General features: G+C 34.2%; 1 protein-coding gene across 2 annotated transcripts in view; it reads left to right on the top strand.

The window, feature by feature from the left end:
• The window catches only part of SCFD1 (sec1 family domain containing 1), a 117,117-nt gene that overhangs the window by 18,061 nt on the left and 82,927 nt on the right, over positions 1-16,129 (top strand). For both annotated transcript variants that reach the window (XM_070478059.1, XM_020876808.2), the window contains exons 5-10: positions 2,127-2,249; positions 3,705-3,792; positions 8,436-8,525; positions 12,164-12,219; positions 13,146-13,231; positions 15,829-15,928. In XM_070478059.1, the coding sequence (XP_070334160.1) occupies positions 2,127-2,249; positions 3,705-3,792; positions 8,436-8,525; positions 12,164-12,219; positions 13,146-13,231; positions 15,829-15,928 (543 nt within the window). The remainder of the gene's footprint in view (positions 1-2,126; positions 2,250-3,704; positions 3,793-8,435; positions 8,526-12,163; positions 12,220-13,145; positions 13,232-15,828; positions 15,929-16,129) is intronic.

The raw sequence follows: 16,129 nt of genomic DNA, 5'->3' as shown, positions 1-16,129 counted from the left end.
TGATGAAAGAAATCAAAGAGGACACAAATAGATGGAGAAATATACCATGTTCATGGATTGGAAGAATCAATATTGTCAAAATGGCTATACTACCCAAAGTAATCTATAGATTCAATGCAATCCCTATCAAACTACCAACAGTATTTTTCACAGAACTAGAACAAATAATTTCACAATTTGTATGGAAATACAAAAAACCTCGAATAGCCAAAGTAATCCTGAGAAAGAAGAATGGAACTGGAGGAATCAATCTGCCTGACTTCAGACTCTGCTACAAAGCCACAGTCATCAAGACAGTATGGTACTGGCACAAAGACAGAAATATAGATCAATGGAACAGAATAGAAAGCCCAGAGATAAGTCCACGAACCTATGGTCACCTTATCTTCGACAAAGGAGGCAAGGATATACAATGGAAAAAAGATAACCTCTTTAACAAGTGGTGCTGGGAAAACTGGTCAACCACCTGTAAAAGAATGAAACTAGAACACTTTCTAACACCATACACAAAAATAAACTCAAAATGGATTAAAGATCTAAATGTAAGACCAGAAACTATCAAACTCCTAGAGGAGAACATAGGCAAAACACTCTCCGACATAAATCACAGCAGGATCCTCTATGACCCACATCCCAGAATTTCAGAAATAAAAGCAAAAATAAACAAATGGGACCTAATGAAACTTAAAAGCTTTTGCACAACAAAGGAAACTATAAGCAAGGTGAAAAGACAGCCCTCAGATTGGGAGAAAATAATAGCAAATGAAGCAACAGACAAAGGATTAATCTCAAAAATATACAAGCAACTCCTCCAGCTCAACTCCAGAAAAATAAATGACCCAATCAAAAAATGGGCCAAAGAACTCAACAGACATTTCTCCAAGGAAGACATACAGATGGCTAACAAACACATGAAAAGATGCTCAACATCACTCATTATCAGAGAAATGCAAATCAAAACCACAATGAGGTACCATTATACGCCAGTCAGGATGGCTGCTATCCAAAAGTCTACAAGCAATAAATGCTGGAGAGGGTGTGGAGAAAAGGGAACCCTCTTACACTGTTGGTGGGAATGCAAATTAGTACAGCCACTATGGAAAACAGTGTGGAGATTTCTTAAAAAGCTGGAAATAGAACTGCCATATGACCCAGCAATCCCACTTCTGGGCATACACACCAAGGAAACCAGATCTGAAAGAGCCACATGCACCCCAATGTTCATCGCAGCACTGTTTATAATAGCCAGGACATGGAAGCAACCCAGATGCCCATCAGCAGACGAATGGATGAGGAAGCTGTGGTACATATACACCATGGAATATTACTCAGCCATTAAAAAGAATTCATTTGAATCACTTCTAATGAGATGGATGAAACTGGAGCCCATTATACAGAGCGAAGTAAGCCAGAAAGATAAAGACCATTACAGTATACTAACACACATATATGGACTTTAGAAAGATGGTAACGATAACCCTATATGCAAAACAGAAAAAGAGACTCAGATGTATGGAACAGACTTGTGGACTCTGGGAGAAGGCAAGGGTGGGATGTTTCAGGAGAACAGCATTGAAACATGTGTATTATCTAGGGTGAAACGGATAACCAGCTCAGGTTGGGTACATGAGACAAGTGCTCGGGCCTGGTGCACTGGGAAGACCCAGAGGGATCGGGTGGAGAGGGAGGTGGGAGGGGGGACTGGGATGGGGAATACATGTAAATCCATGGCTAATTCATATCAATGTATAACAAAAACTACTGTAATGATGTAAAGTAATTAGCCTCCAACTAATAAAAATTAAAAAAAAAAAAAAAAAAAAAAAAGAACAACATAGGTGCACTATGTGCAAGCAGTTTTGTGCACTATTTTAATGAATAGGATTTTATTGATAATATAGCTTTAATTATTAAAATATGTTTCAGTTATACATAGTAACCAAGTAACCAGCACCTCTTTATACATTTGTTCTCCTGGGATAATTTTTTCTATCCTTTGTATAACCTGTCTTTTGAATATGTATATTATCCCCAGAAACCTTGCTCTTATTGCATCTAAAAGATTTTTAATTTGTCGTCATCGTTTGTACTATCCTGTAAGAATGAAGTATTCATTGTATTCACAGGATCTTCGAAATCAACTCTATGAATCATATTATTTAAATTTTATTTCTGCTATTTCAAGAAGTAAACTGGAAGATATTGCAAATGCAGCGTTAGCGGCTAGTGCAGTAACACAAGTAGCCAAGGTAAGAGGTTTTGGTTGGCTGATGTTTTGTTAATGTAAACTTTAGTAATAATCTGAAACCTTTAGATCAGCGTAGATGTCTCATTACAAAAGATCAGAACAACCTAAGAAATAGACTCAGAATACTTCTAGAAAGAGGTTTTGATAATGTAAATTATCTTCAACTTGAACTAGGCAAAATAAACCAAACTTATTGATTGACTAATTTGAAAGGCAAAAATAAAAAGCTGAATCGTTTTTTGTTTTAGGCTGGGATTTGTATAATCTTTTTAGCTCAGCTTAGAAATAGTTTGACAGTTGTGTGGTCATAAATTCTACTCAGACTGTTTTGACACTCTTTTATCTATAATCACTGTGCTGTTGTTGTTGTTTAGTCACTAAGTTGTGTCTAACTCTTTGCAATGCCATGGACTGTTGTCCACGAGGCTCGTCCGTCTGTGGGATTTCCCAGGCAAGAATACTGGAGTGGGTTGCCGTTTCCTTCTCCAGGAGATCTTCCCGACCCAGGGAATGAACCTGTGTCTCCTGCATTGGCAGGCAGATTCTTTACCACTGAGCCACACTAGTCACCATACTATCTTCATATATTTTTTTAGTTAGGAGAGAGTATCCAAGGAGGCTGAATTGCATGTTATAAGAAAGAAAGAATTCACAACAGGCCAACAATTCTATATCATAGTGATTTTTTGTCATGTTCAGCTCAATTATAAATAAATCTATAAAATATATTCTTGGTTGTACCCCTGATTTTGTTTGTTTGTGTGTTTTCCAGCCCTGTTTTGCCCTTTTCTTTCTTGAATTTGGATAAGGTATAGCTGAAAATTCTGCAAACTGATGTAGGGCAAATAAAAGACCAAAGAACCATGCTTTTAATTCCCATTCTTTAACAGATTTTTCATTCTTAGATAGTCCACTACTACTTCTAACTAGTTCTTGAGGCTTATGTCTTATTATTCTTTCTCTTCCAAAATATATCATTAGCTTTACATGAAAATAGGTACATTCTTTTATTTAACTATATTTAACATAACTCAAGTAATTTTCTGTTTTTCTCCTGATTTGTATTTTTGTAAATACAGATCACAATGTAAAACCAGTTACTATAACTTTCTTAGGAAAGTGTGATTAAAATGAATATAAAAGTTAAAATTGTTTTTCTTCAAAATTGATATCCATTCCTATCCCCACCACAATTTAAAAAAAAATTTTGTATGTTAAATTCTACTTTCTGAAAATGCTACTGTCCTTGAAAATTTATTGCCTGGTCTTGTTTTCTTAATTGTTTTTTACTGTTAACTTCTCATTTTTGCCCAGTTAGGCAATCTGCAAATGGCATAATTTTTAATTATTGAATATAATTATAATTTTTTAAATTTTACCATTGGTAGATTAAATCAAACTAAATGTGTATTCAATATTATAAAATTGATTTGAAAACCTTTTCTTTTGTTTCTAGGTTTTTGATCAGTATCTCAATTTTATTACTTTGGAAGATGACATGTTTGTATTATGTAATCAAAATAAGGAACTTGTTTCATATCGTGGTATGTAAAAATAAGAATATTATAATTCATTGTTAACAAAATGAACAGTGTACTGTAAAAGAAAAAAATTGAACATGTTTAGTGCACTCCAAAACCAGCTTTGTTTATAGCACATAAAGAAAACAAGTCTCAAGCTGAATTCTGTCACATATAAACAACATTTACTAAATCTGTTTAGTGAAGCTCAGTGAAATGCAAATTATCTGACATTTTAGGTACCCCACAGCAATTTGCACGAATACTTCACTCATGGCAAGTAAGATAGTATTTTAGTAGTAGGATTTGGTTGATCTTTTAGTACTTTGATCTTTGAAAAAGTTTACTTTGCTTCTCTGTGCAATAGTTTCCAAGTCTGTAAAACAGAAATAATAATAATACTGTGTACCTCAGAGTTTCTGTGGGAGTTAAATGCTTTCTTGTATGTTAAATGCCTGGAAAAGTTGCTGACATTATTGTAACTGCTCAGCAAAGGTTGATTATGTTGGCAAGGTCAGACAACAGCAGAGAGTCAGCAGCTACTAAAGTCCTATTATGGAATGATGTGTAAGTACCATTTTCAAATAGAGGTTGTTGTGCTATGCTGTGCATAGTTGCTCAGTCATGTCTGACTCTTTGTGACCCCGTGGACTGCGGCCTGCCAGGCCCCTCTATCCATGGAGATTCTCTAGGCAAGAGTTCTGGAGTGGGTTGCCATGCCTTCCTCCAGGGGATCTTTTCCACCCAGGGATTGAACCCAGGTCTCACCAACATTACAGGCAAATTCTTTACCATCTGAGCCACCAGGGAAACCCTGTTCATGCAGTAGTAGGATTGAGTACTGGTATTTGATCAAATGCTATCTAATCCCCTCTGAAGTTTGAATTCCCGATTTTGATAAACTGACCATCTCTTAGATGTAGATTAAAATTAACACGTGCACACACACACACAAAGCATCCACACCACGTTTTATTGTGTGTGGATTTTTTTTTCTTTGTGAAAACACTGTGAGATCTATCCTCTTAACATTTTTTTAAGTATACAATACAGTGTTGTTGATTTTGGTACAATGTTGTATGGCACCTCTCTAGAACTTACTCATCTTGCTTTGTGCCCATTGATTAGTTGTGTCAGACATTTTAAGGAAAATTACAGCGTATAGAGGATGTGATTAGCCAATTCATTGAAATAATTAATTTGGTACTTTAGGATTGAGATGTTTGAGGATGACTAGAGTTTAAGTGGTTCTAACATAGGGAGTATGTCCATCCCATGGTGGTATTTGGAAATGTGTAAGGACAGTTTTGATTGTCACAATTAATACTAGCATTTAGCGAGCAGGGACTTGCGATGCTAGATGTTCTGCAGTATGTCAGCCATACTCACACAGAAAATTGTTCTGCTCAAAATGCCACTTACATCCTATCGTAAAACATGGAACCAGGTGGTAAACTCCCAAGAGAAGAGAACATGAATCTTTTGGTTTTACCTTACTCCATAGCATACCTTCTTGTTGAAATTAGGCAGCATCTTGAAATGGGTGTAAATATTTGCTGAATTGTGCATATAAGAGATTTTTGGCAGTACTGTAGTTACTTATAGAAGTCTGTTTATGTTTTAGTGACCTTTAACTTAACTACTAAAGTTGCTAAGTTTAAAACTAGTTTCCCTTCAACCTTTAAGCTAAAATTGTAAATATTGTTACACTGTTTACAAATATGGCTATGTGAAAACAAGCACCTTTTCTTAATTCTTCGATCAACTGGCTCAGACTGAACCGACTAAATTCTAGTCTCATTTAACAGACTTAGTCAACAAACTTAGTTTGTCAAATTCCCTTAAACACTTTAACTTGGATTTATAAATTCAGCATATTAATTTTTAAATATTTTAATCAATGTATAGTCAATTTACAATATTATATGTCACAGGTGTATAATATAGTGCCTCACAATTTTAAAGGTTATATTCCATTTATAGTTGTTATAAAATATTGGCTATGTTCCCTGTGTTGTGTAGTATATCCTCGTTGCTTATTTTATCTTGACTTATAGTGCTTGTACCCCTTAATCCCTAACCCTATGTTGCCCCCCTTCCCTTTCCCCGCTGGTAACCACTTGTTTGCTATCAATAGCTGTGAGTCTGCTGCTTTTTTGTTATATAACTAGTTTGTTGTGTTTTTTAGATTTCACAAGCGAGTGATGTCATACAGTATTTGTCTTTCTGTCTGACTTATTTCATTTAGCATAGTACCCTCCAGGTCCATCTGTGTTGCTGCAAACAACAAAATTTCATGATTTTTTATGGATGAGTAGTTTTAAGTTCTTCAGATACCAGACCAGGCAACTTTATAAATCTTAACAAACAAAATCTGCCGAAATATTTAAATAATTATTAAAAATAGTTAAATTTATAGTAAGTCTAAAGTCATTAAACATTCTTGCTTATAAATGTTTTCTTACATCTCTTAACTTAAAAAATCACATCTGAAAGTATTACTGAATTTAAAGTATAAATGTATTAGTTTTAAAGTATAATCACATGGTTAATTGTTCAGATTCTCAGTAGTATAATTATAATATTAGTGATAGATTGTTCTGTACACTCTTTACAATATAAGCTCATTTACTCCTCAGAATAACTTAATGAAGTTGTATATTAATATTACTTCTATTTTCTAGATGAAAAAAACTGAGGCATAGATATGAAGAAGCTTAATAAGGAAATGGCAAAACCAGGTTACTACATCCAGGCAGTCACTCAGAGTTAGTGCTCTTAATCATTATGTAGTTATGTGCCAAATCCTCTCAAACATTATAGGTGCTTTAAGTAGTAATTTTAAACAGGTTGTTCCTAACATAAATCAAGTATATTGATACCATGGATTGAGTCTGTATCACCTGTTTTTTGTGGATTAGGAGTTTATTCCACAAAGGGTGCAGAGTTACCACCTCAGTTAGGCTTAGGCTAATGTCTCAGACAAAGCAAGTAGCTTCAGAGGTGTGGGAATAGGGTATAAGACCTGGAGGCTCTCTACCAATTTTTACCTGAACCAGTGATTAATTTGAAGAGTTTAGTAAAAATAAGGGAGAAAATGCTGATCACTTTTTTCTCCTTTCCCTTTGTTGTTTTAGCCATTAACAGACCAGGTGTCAGAAACTGTTGTGGACACTATAGTTGCCAGCCTCTTTTGCTTTTTTGTTTACACTGGGTTGGTGTGCCTTGAATTTATATAATTCATATTATGCCATTTCTGTCATCTGATTTGAATGGATGGCAGCCTGCAATACTCAATAGCAGCATGTTTCCTCATCTGGATTATAGTTAAAGTCTTTTTTTATTTTTATGTTCTCTGCATGTACCATACTTTCTTTGAATGCTTTGATATGTCCAATTGGATTATGATTTCCTCTCATGCTGATCACAGGTCATGCTAAATTTTATGTTTGTTTTCACATTCAGGTTGCTGGGAACATAAAAATAGTACATAAATAATATTTTAGTCCAGTCAGTCATTTGACAAATAGTTACTGAGCATCTACTTGTCAGACATTGGGCCTGCAAACTCAGAGAGTGGGGAAGATATATGAGGCAAGGTCTTTGACTGTCAAGGAAAGTCTTCACAATGATGTTTCATAAAATGCAGCCACAGCAAACTATTTTTCAGATGTGGAAACCATGATGTAGTAAAGTAGCCAGAACAGCAAAGTCTCTGGTTGTCTGCCTAGTGAGTAGGCTTGCCATCTCTTTCTTTATCCTTCCCTCCTGACTAGGGACCGTTATTCTATCCTTTTAAAAACATTTGAAATGTTGGCTCTTAAAGTTCCAAGACAGAAATGGGACAAAAAGGAAAAAATGTGTAGTCCCAGGAATCCTGAGGTGTTTGCCAAAATTGCAGATTCCCTAGGATTATCCCAAATCTATTGAATTAAATCCCTGAAGGTAAGGGCTTAAGAACCTTTAGTAACTTCCAAAGAAACTTCTTTCTCTTCTTTCATATTCTTAGAGTGATTCTTATACTCGCTAAAGTTTGAGAACCACTTAAGTACAATAGTATATCAGAAAAGAAATTCATACAATTTGTTACAAGACAGAGAAAACATACGTGATGTTGATTGTGCCATAATTAATTTGCATTGGCCTTTTCTAGCAGTATTAGATAATAAAATCTGTAGTTTTTTTGAGGTCATCTAACATTTGTGAATAAAATTAAGGAATACAATATTTATTTTCCTGTTTGCTCTGGCAAAAATTTTGTGTAATATATGTGGTAGGTTTTTCTTTTTTCTTATTACTACTCTAATACAATACTCTTAGAATACTAATAAGATACTTAGTAGTAGTAGGTATTAGTATTAGATACTATTAGACACTAACAAGACACTTATTAGATACTTATTAGTATTAGATACTATTATATACTAATAAGAAAAAATATGATACTACTTATTACTACTACTGATATTGAGGGGTTTTTTTGAGGTATTATAATTTTTAGTGGATAGTTGTTCACTTAAAATTTAAAACAAAAAAGGTTTTACTTGTTTGAAGATTGCAAAGATTGTAAAACTGCCTACTGATATGTGCTTAGTAATAATCTTAAGATTTTAGTAAAAATAAGGGATAAATTCCAACTTTTTTCTCCTTTACCTGTGTCGTTTTAGCCATTAACAGACCAGATATCACAGACACGGAAATGGAAACTGTTATGGACACTATTGTTGACAGCCTCTTTTGTTTTTTTGTTACACTGGGTAAGTTTTCAAATCTGTATTTCTTCAAAGTAAGTAAATTATTTAACAACTCATTTTAACCTGTTTCACTGTAATGTGATCCCTTATTATCTATCTGGATCTGGGATAAAACATACATTCTGTACTTTATAAAACCACAATTCTTTTAATAATTTGATGTCAGTCAAATTATTAAAAGAATTTAGCAGATCTCCTGCGTTGTTGCCTTAAGACATCTTTGGTAGTTATGACTTTCTGATATATTGTTTGGTTTGCTGGTGGCTTCACCCGTGTGCCTGTTAATTTTCTTTTAATATATCATTTTGAAAAATTTCAGATACTCTTCTGATTAGAGAGATACATGCCTTTTAACTATTAAAGCAAATTCCCAAGGCTCCAGAAAACGCTGGATTTATATAACCTACTAATCCGATGTATTCTCAACTTTAAGCATTTCTTTGGAATATCTAAAGTTACTTATAGCTACACTGTGTTTGATATGTACTGTGTGACTTTATTCTTCACTAATAATGGATCTGAATATTGCTTATATGTGAAATCTAGAAAAATGGTACAGATTAACTTATTTGCAAAGCAGAAATAGAGTCACAGATGTAGAGAATAAGCTTATGGTTACCAAGATAGGGGAAGAGGGTGAATTGGGAGATTGGAATTGACATGTTTATACATACACACACATACACACACAATATATATAAAATGCATAACTAATGAGAACCTACTGTATAGCACAGTGGACTCTACTTACTGACCTGTGGTGACCTAAATGGGGAGGAAATCTAAAAGAGTAACGTGTGTGCATATATCTGATTCACTTTGGTGTACAGCAGAAACTAACACAATATCATAAAGCAACTGTACTCCAACAGAAAGAAAAAAAAAACAGAATGGATCTTTTTAGAAACCTTCTAATTGAAATTTTAATTTTAATTTTGCAGACACTGAAAACCTTTCAGTTAAAATGATCCTTGCACTAGGTCAATAAAATTTCTCTCCATTTCAGAAATGAGAAAATGGAGAGATAGATGCATAGTTTAGAATACAGACAAAAGTTTGACAAGAATTTGCATACAGATTTTGGGGCTCCCCCTTTCTGTGATTTTTCCCTTTAATTTCCAGCCCTGAACTCCAGGCCTTGGTTCCCCAGCTTAGTGAGTTTTCTATTTTCTGCTTGAGCTCCTCCTATGTGCCATGTAAACTGAAAAGTACCCTCAGGAGGAAAGCTGGTTAAGAGTCTCGCTTGGTTTTCAAGCATTTCTCTTTAAAGAGTTTTACCCTCCTCCACTTTCTACTTGCTTTTGATTGTTCTCAGTACCTTCAAATGGGATTGTTGTTGGATTTTGTTTTTTAAAGAACACACATGCATACCACTTTTAGTCATTAAACAGATATAGTTAATTTTTCTGTTTTTGCTTTCACACATATTCTCCAGAATTTCACTGATTGCTAGAATTACTGTGGACATTAAGGTTATTTTCAGTTGATGATAACTGTATTTTCAAAGTAAAGGTAGATTGAAATAGAAGTATGCAGGTCACTGAAGTGTTAGAGCCACATTTATAATGTGGAGTATTAGAAAGTGATCTTTCTCAAAAGGAAAAATTGAAATTACTGCTAACCTGACATCAGTCACTTCAGCTCAGTCACTCAGTCATGTCCAACTCTTGGCAGCCCCATGAATCGCAGCACACCAGGCCTCCCTGTCCATTACCAACTCCCAGAGTTTGCTCAAACCCATGTCCATTGAGTCAGTGATGCCATCTGACCATCTCATCCTCTGTCATCCCCTTCTCCTCCTGCCTCCAATCCCTCCCAGCATCAGGATCTTTTCCAATGAATCAACTCGCATGAGGTGGCCAAAGTATTGCAGTTTCAGCTTCAGCATCAGTCCTTCCAGTGAACACCCAGGACTGATCTCCTTTAGGATGGATTGGTTAGATCTCCTTGCAGTCCAAGGGACTCTCAAGAGTCTTCTCCAACACCACAGTTCAAAAGAATCAATTCTTCGGCACTCAGCTTTCTTCACAGTCCTACTCTCACATCCATACATGACCACTGGAAAAACCATAGCCTTGACTAGACAGACCTTTGTTGGCAAAGTAATGTCTCTGCTTTTTAATATGCTGTCTAGGTTGGTCATAACTTTCCTTCCAAGGAGTGAGCGTCTTTTAATTTCATGGCTGCAATCACCATCTGCAGTGATTTTGGAGCCCCAAAAAATAAAGTCTGACACTGTCTCCACTGTTTCCCCATCTATTTCCCCATGAAGTGATGGGACTAGATGCCATTTTAGTTTTCTGAATGTTGAGCTTTAAGCCAACTTTTTCACTCTCTTTCACTTTCATCAAGAGGCTTTTTAGTTCCTCTTCACTTTCTGCCATAAGGGTGGTGTCATCTGTATATCTGAGGTTATTGATATTTCTCCCGGCAATCTTGATTCCAGCTTGTGCTTCTTCCAGCCCAGCGTTTCTCATGATGTACTCTGCATATAAGTTAGCAGGTGACAATATACAGCCTTGACATACTCTTATTCCTGTTTGGAACCAGTCTGTTGTTCCATGTCCAGTTCTAACTGTTGCTTCCTGACCTGCTTGTAGGTTTCTCAAGAGGCAGGTCAGGTGGTCTGGTATTCCCATCTCTTTCAGAATTTTCCAGTTTATTGTGATCCACACAGTCCTGACATAGAAGATAACAATAACAAATTAAGTGAAAAAAAGTAAATTTAAGGACAGACAGTATATAAAATATCCTATATACATGCCACACGCACACTTATTTAAAAAATATGTAGTATATAGCCTGAAAGCATTCCTATCTAATTCTTAATGGAGATTATTTTGGAATGCTGGAATCAAGTGGATTAACTTTATACATTTCTAATATTTGAGTTTTCTTAGGGCAGACATAAAAATAGCTTGCCATCAGAAGAAAGCAAAGTTTTAAAAAATGTACTAATATCTCATCTTTTTACTTTCACAATTGGCTGAGCATTCTTTATATAGAATCTAAAATGCAAAAAATTTCAGCATATAAATATTATAGTGTTCTTAGTTTTATGAGATTTTGCATTTTGATTTTTTTTCTCATTTTAGGATTTCAGCCTTCAGTAAAACTTGGAATAATAGAAATTAAGAAGTCTAAAATGAGTAGGTTTGATAATAAATTGAGGTCAACTTTTAGGAGCATTTTATTAATACATTATGTAAAGGGTGTGTTTTCTACTGTCTTTTAATTAGTATTTTTTTAAAAAAGACTAATTTGTAATACAAAAAAATAACAATAGCAAACTGTTAAATTAGATGAACTCTTTTCAGTCAAGTATTAAAGTGAACCAAATGGGTAGAGAGTATACTTTTTTGAAACTGCCTATAGGGTATCAAAGTGCTGATTAAATTAGTCCACTGAAAAGATAGGGTCACACTGATTGGCCCCTACAATATAAAGGTCATCTTTTTCTGACTCCCTGATGTTGTCTTCATTATGGGAAAGTCAGTTTCCTCTCAAAATTATAAATCCTTACATGTTTGTAGCCTGAGATTTTACACATCTTTAATATATATTATTCTTTAATGCCAATGTATTTTATAAGTATTTTAATTAAGAGCTGAAATCATTGCTAACATCTATTATTAAAATAGGTGCTGTCCCTATAATCAGATGTTCAAGGGGAACAGCAGCAGAAATGGTAGCCGTGGTGAGTTCATGCAAATACCCATTGGGGGTAAAGATTATTGTGTCAGTTGTTTTCCTTAACGCTCCTCAAGTGTTTCTGTTAATATTAAGTATGTATACTAGTTATGGGTTCTGTATTAAGTGCCAAAGGCATATTTTTTTTTTTAATAACATTGGGATTCCACCAAAAACAGAAAGTAATTATTGTGATCTTATGGTGGAGTAAAATTATTTACTCCAATGTGAATGTGCTCTACCAGCCCTGTTTCTTTTTTACTGAAATATATATTTCTCATTTAGCCATGTCTCTCTAAGTAGTATTTTATACTTATTTGATTGCCCTAATCATGTAATATATACTTAATGTCATTTAACAAACATTTGTTAGCAATTATAATCATTTTTTAAATGATGAAGTATGTTTTGTTTTCTCTTACTACTTTGATTCAGTGTAAAATGAGCATTCAAAAATTGCTTTAAGGATTAAAAAATGATTAGAGACATTGTAGAGGTACTGAAAAGAAGGTAAATGGTATGGAAAGGTGGAAGAAGATACACAAACATTTTTGGGTTTTATTAGTCCAGATGAATCATTGGCGACTAGAGAGCTGGTTCTTTCGCATGTTCCATTTCTATTCTGGGGCCTCTTGTAGCCACACTGTTTAGACAGCTTCCTTGGTACAGCAGAGGGTGAGTCGTTACCTAAAGTAAAAATCATCAACCAAAAGTGATTGTTAGTGAAATCTGGTCTGAGTCACACTAGAAATAGCATTGGTCCTTTCAAGTCCAAGTTAGGATGATGTTGCATAATAAAGAAGCTAAAATGTTAGAATTACTGTTTTATAAAAGAATTCTAAATTTCTTAGTTTAAAATTAAGAGTACATTGTGTACTACCCTATATAAAGTTCTCTGAGCTTTAAGAGTTAATGTAAAATTTCATTTTTCAGAAACTGGATAAGAAACTTCGGGAAAATCTGAGAGATGCAAGAAACAGTCTTTTTACAGGTGACACACTTGGAGCTGGCCAATTCAGGTGTGATGCTAGTGAATATACTCTTGAAAATGAGGGTGTTTTGGTGGTTTTCCTTGTCTGATAGAATATCCTTATACTGGAAAGTCGAGATCAGGGTTTTGACTCAAATTGTTCTTAAAAATACAAATGTAATATTTTATTTAATTTACCTTCCTTTGTTGGAATTTTCTGTTTTGCATTTTCATCACCTTTTATAGGATAAATTTTTCTGTTTAACAGTACCTGTGCCTGGTAGATGTTCAGTAAACATTTACTGAATGAATGAATATATATTTCCCAGTAAATTAATATTACACTGTGTGTAGAAACATAAAAATCAACCACAATGTAAATATATAATATTAAAGATAAAAGTTTTGCTTTGTTAAAAAAAATACATATTTTTCTGTTTATACAGCTCTGACCAAAGCCACTTTCTTTTAATTATCATTTAGCCTTTAAGTAATGGAAAAAAGTAAATGAAAAACTTGTAATGCCTATGTCAGTTTCTACCTGTCTACTCCCTGGTTTCCATTTTTACATTAAAATATCAGCAAAGTATTTTTGTCTTTGTTACCATGTCTAGCATAAGTAGATAATACCAAAATTATTGATGGCTCTATTATTATTGAATAGAAATACTCTTTTAAAAACTACCCATTATAGTGCATGTAACTTTTGATTATTAAAAATAATGGACAATATTGGGGTGAAGAAATAAACCCATGCCATTGGCTAGAAATGATTTCAAGGGAAATATAGTATTTTGGAAAATTGTTACCCCTTGTTTTAGGTGAATTAATAAATAAAGCCTGTGAAAATAAGTTGATACTCAAGAGTATAACTACCTTCCAGGAATTACCATTATATGGTAACCTTGCATAGACTTCAAGTCAATTTGATGGCTCCTGCAGTCTTGTATACTATTCCTATAATTTGTAGTTAACACTAACATTGTGTTTCAATTGTTTGTTCAGCTATTTCACTTCCTGTGTTAAACTGTTCTTCAGTTTCACTGCTCTTTATAAATACTCTTCTAAATATTTTTTATTAAGTAGAGCAGAGATACAAATTCTCATCTAATTTTTTTTTCAACAGAAGCAACCACTGTATCATACTTTACTGAACAGTTCCTTTTTTATTGTGCTCTGGTATAAGCCTTAGAAACTAATATAAAGGCACTGTTTTACTTAAAGTTTTTTTTAGTGTAGTCACAAAATCATAGTATAATTGTCTTATTTTTAGTTTGTTATATGCATTTCTAAATTACTTGAATTAGGGAGTCAGTAGCCTTGTCAGGGAGAAGGGCATGGCAACCCACTCCAGTATTCTGCCTGGAGAATCCTGGCGGGGTATAGTCCATGGGGTCGAAAAAGTCGAACATGACTGAAGCGACTTAGGCAGGCAGGCAGACGGGCAGCCTTGTTGGATTATTGTTAAATGTATTTAAATCCAGTTGTAGCTAATGATTCTCACCAAGAATTTGGTAATGTCTAGAGACATATCGGTTGTCACAACTGGGTAGATGCTACTGGAATCCAGGGGTGCATTGTGGGACGCTGCTATACATTGACACTACAGAGGACAACTCCTCATAATAAGGAATTATTCAGCCCCAGATGTCAATAGTGCTGAGTTAAGAAACCCTGCCATAGGCTGTGTTCCCTGCCCTCCACCTAGTTGTGGAATAATAAACGATGGTAGGTGGTGGTTAAGGGTGCTACTCCTACCTTTTTATAAACAAGTCTTATAATTAGTGCAGTTGGGAATTCACTGTCTTATACCCAGTAGGGTGTAATGAGTTACTGAAGTGGTCAGAGGTCTCTTGCAGGAGAAAATATATATGGTAAATATAGTCAGGCAGCTATGCTTATTGAAAATTCATATGTACTCTTGATACAGTAGTGTCTCTAAAGCAAAAACTGTGACTTTTGGAGACACATGATAACCAGAAGACTTTGTGCCTCAATTTGCTTTAAATGTAGTTTATTTTGCATCTAAATGATGATAATAGAATTAAACAATATTTGAAGTGTATGGTAAGTGAATAATTATATAATTAGTTACTGTTGTTGCATGATGTTTAGTTTCATGTAGTGGGATAGGGTTTTTGTGAGGCTCTTCTCTTGAGTCTGCTTTTTTGAATTTGCGTTTACAGGAAAAAAAATGGAATTTGTAATTTATGAAACTGTTGAACATTTGTATAAATTTGTAAGGTCCTACTGTCTGTAATTGTTTTTCCTGAAGTTGACAAAGGATTTTCATTTTTTTCCTCCAAAAATGTAAAACATAAATCTGAGTAGAAGCAATTTATTCTTACTTTGATAAATATAAAAATTATTCTATGGAAGTAAACTATAAAAATTATTCTATGGAAGTATTTGTATAGATTTTTTTCCTTTAAGAAGGTTGACTAAGACATAACCTATATCATACACAGGCTCTAGGATAGTCCAAAGCACTACTTGATTGTACTTGAAAACTTTTTAGAAAGAAAAGTATTATGGAATATCAATATTAACATACTTATTGTTTATATCAAAATGACAATATACTGAAAGTATTAGAAGTATACATTGGTATCAATAGTTACATAAATTTTTTTAATATATTTACAGCTTCCAAAGGCCCTTGTTAGTCCTTATTGACAGAAACATAGATTTGGCAACTCCTTTACACCATACTTGGACATATCAAGCGTTGGTGCATGATGTACTGGTAAGAGACTAAATATACCACTTTCTGCTAACACGTAGTAACATTCAGTGGTCTCCTTAACTTAAAATTAACATCATGATTACAGAAACACAGATGAGCCAAGGATGGAGCCAAGAAATAGAAACAAAAAGAGGAATGGAATTTGGAATCACTGGATGTAGGGGCTGGAGAATAGTGAAACCTTGAGGTTTAAAGTTCCAA

This window comes from Odocoileus virginianus, chromosome 16, assembly GCF_023699985.2.
Source record: "Odocoileus virginianus isolate 20LAN1187 ecotype Illinois chromosome 16, Ovbor_1.2, whole genome shotgun sequence".
NCBI classification, from domain to species: domain Eukaryota; kingdom Metazoa; phylum Chordata; class Mammalia; order Artiodactyla; family Cervidae; genus Odocoileus; species Odocoileus virginianus.
This window is presented reverse-complemented; position numbering and strand designations above follow the sequence as displayed.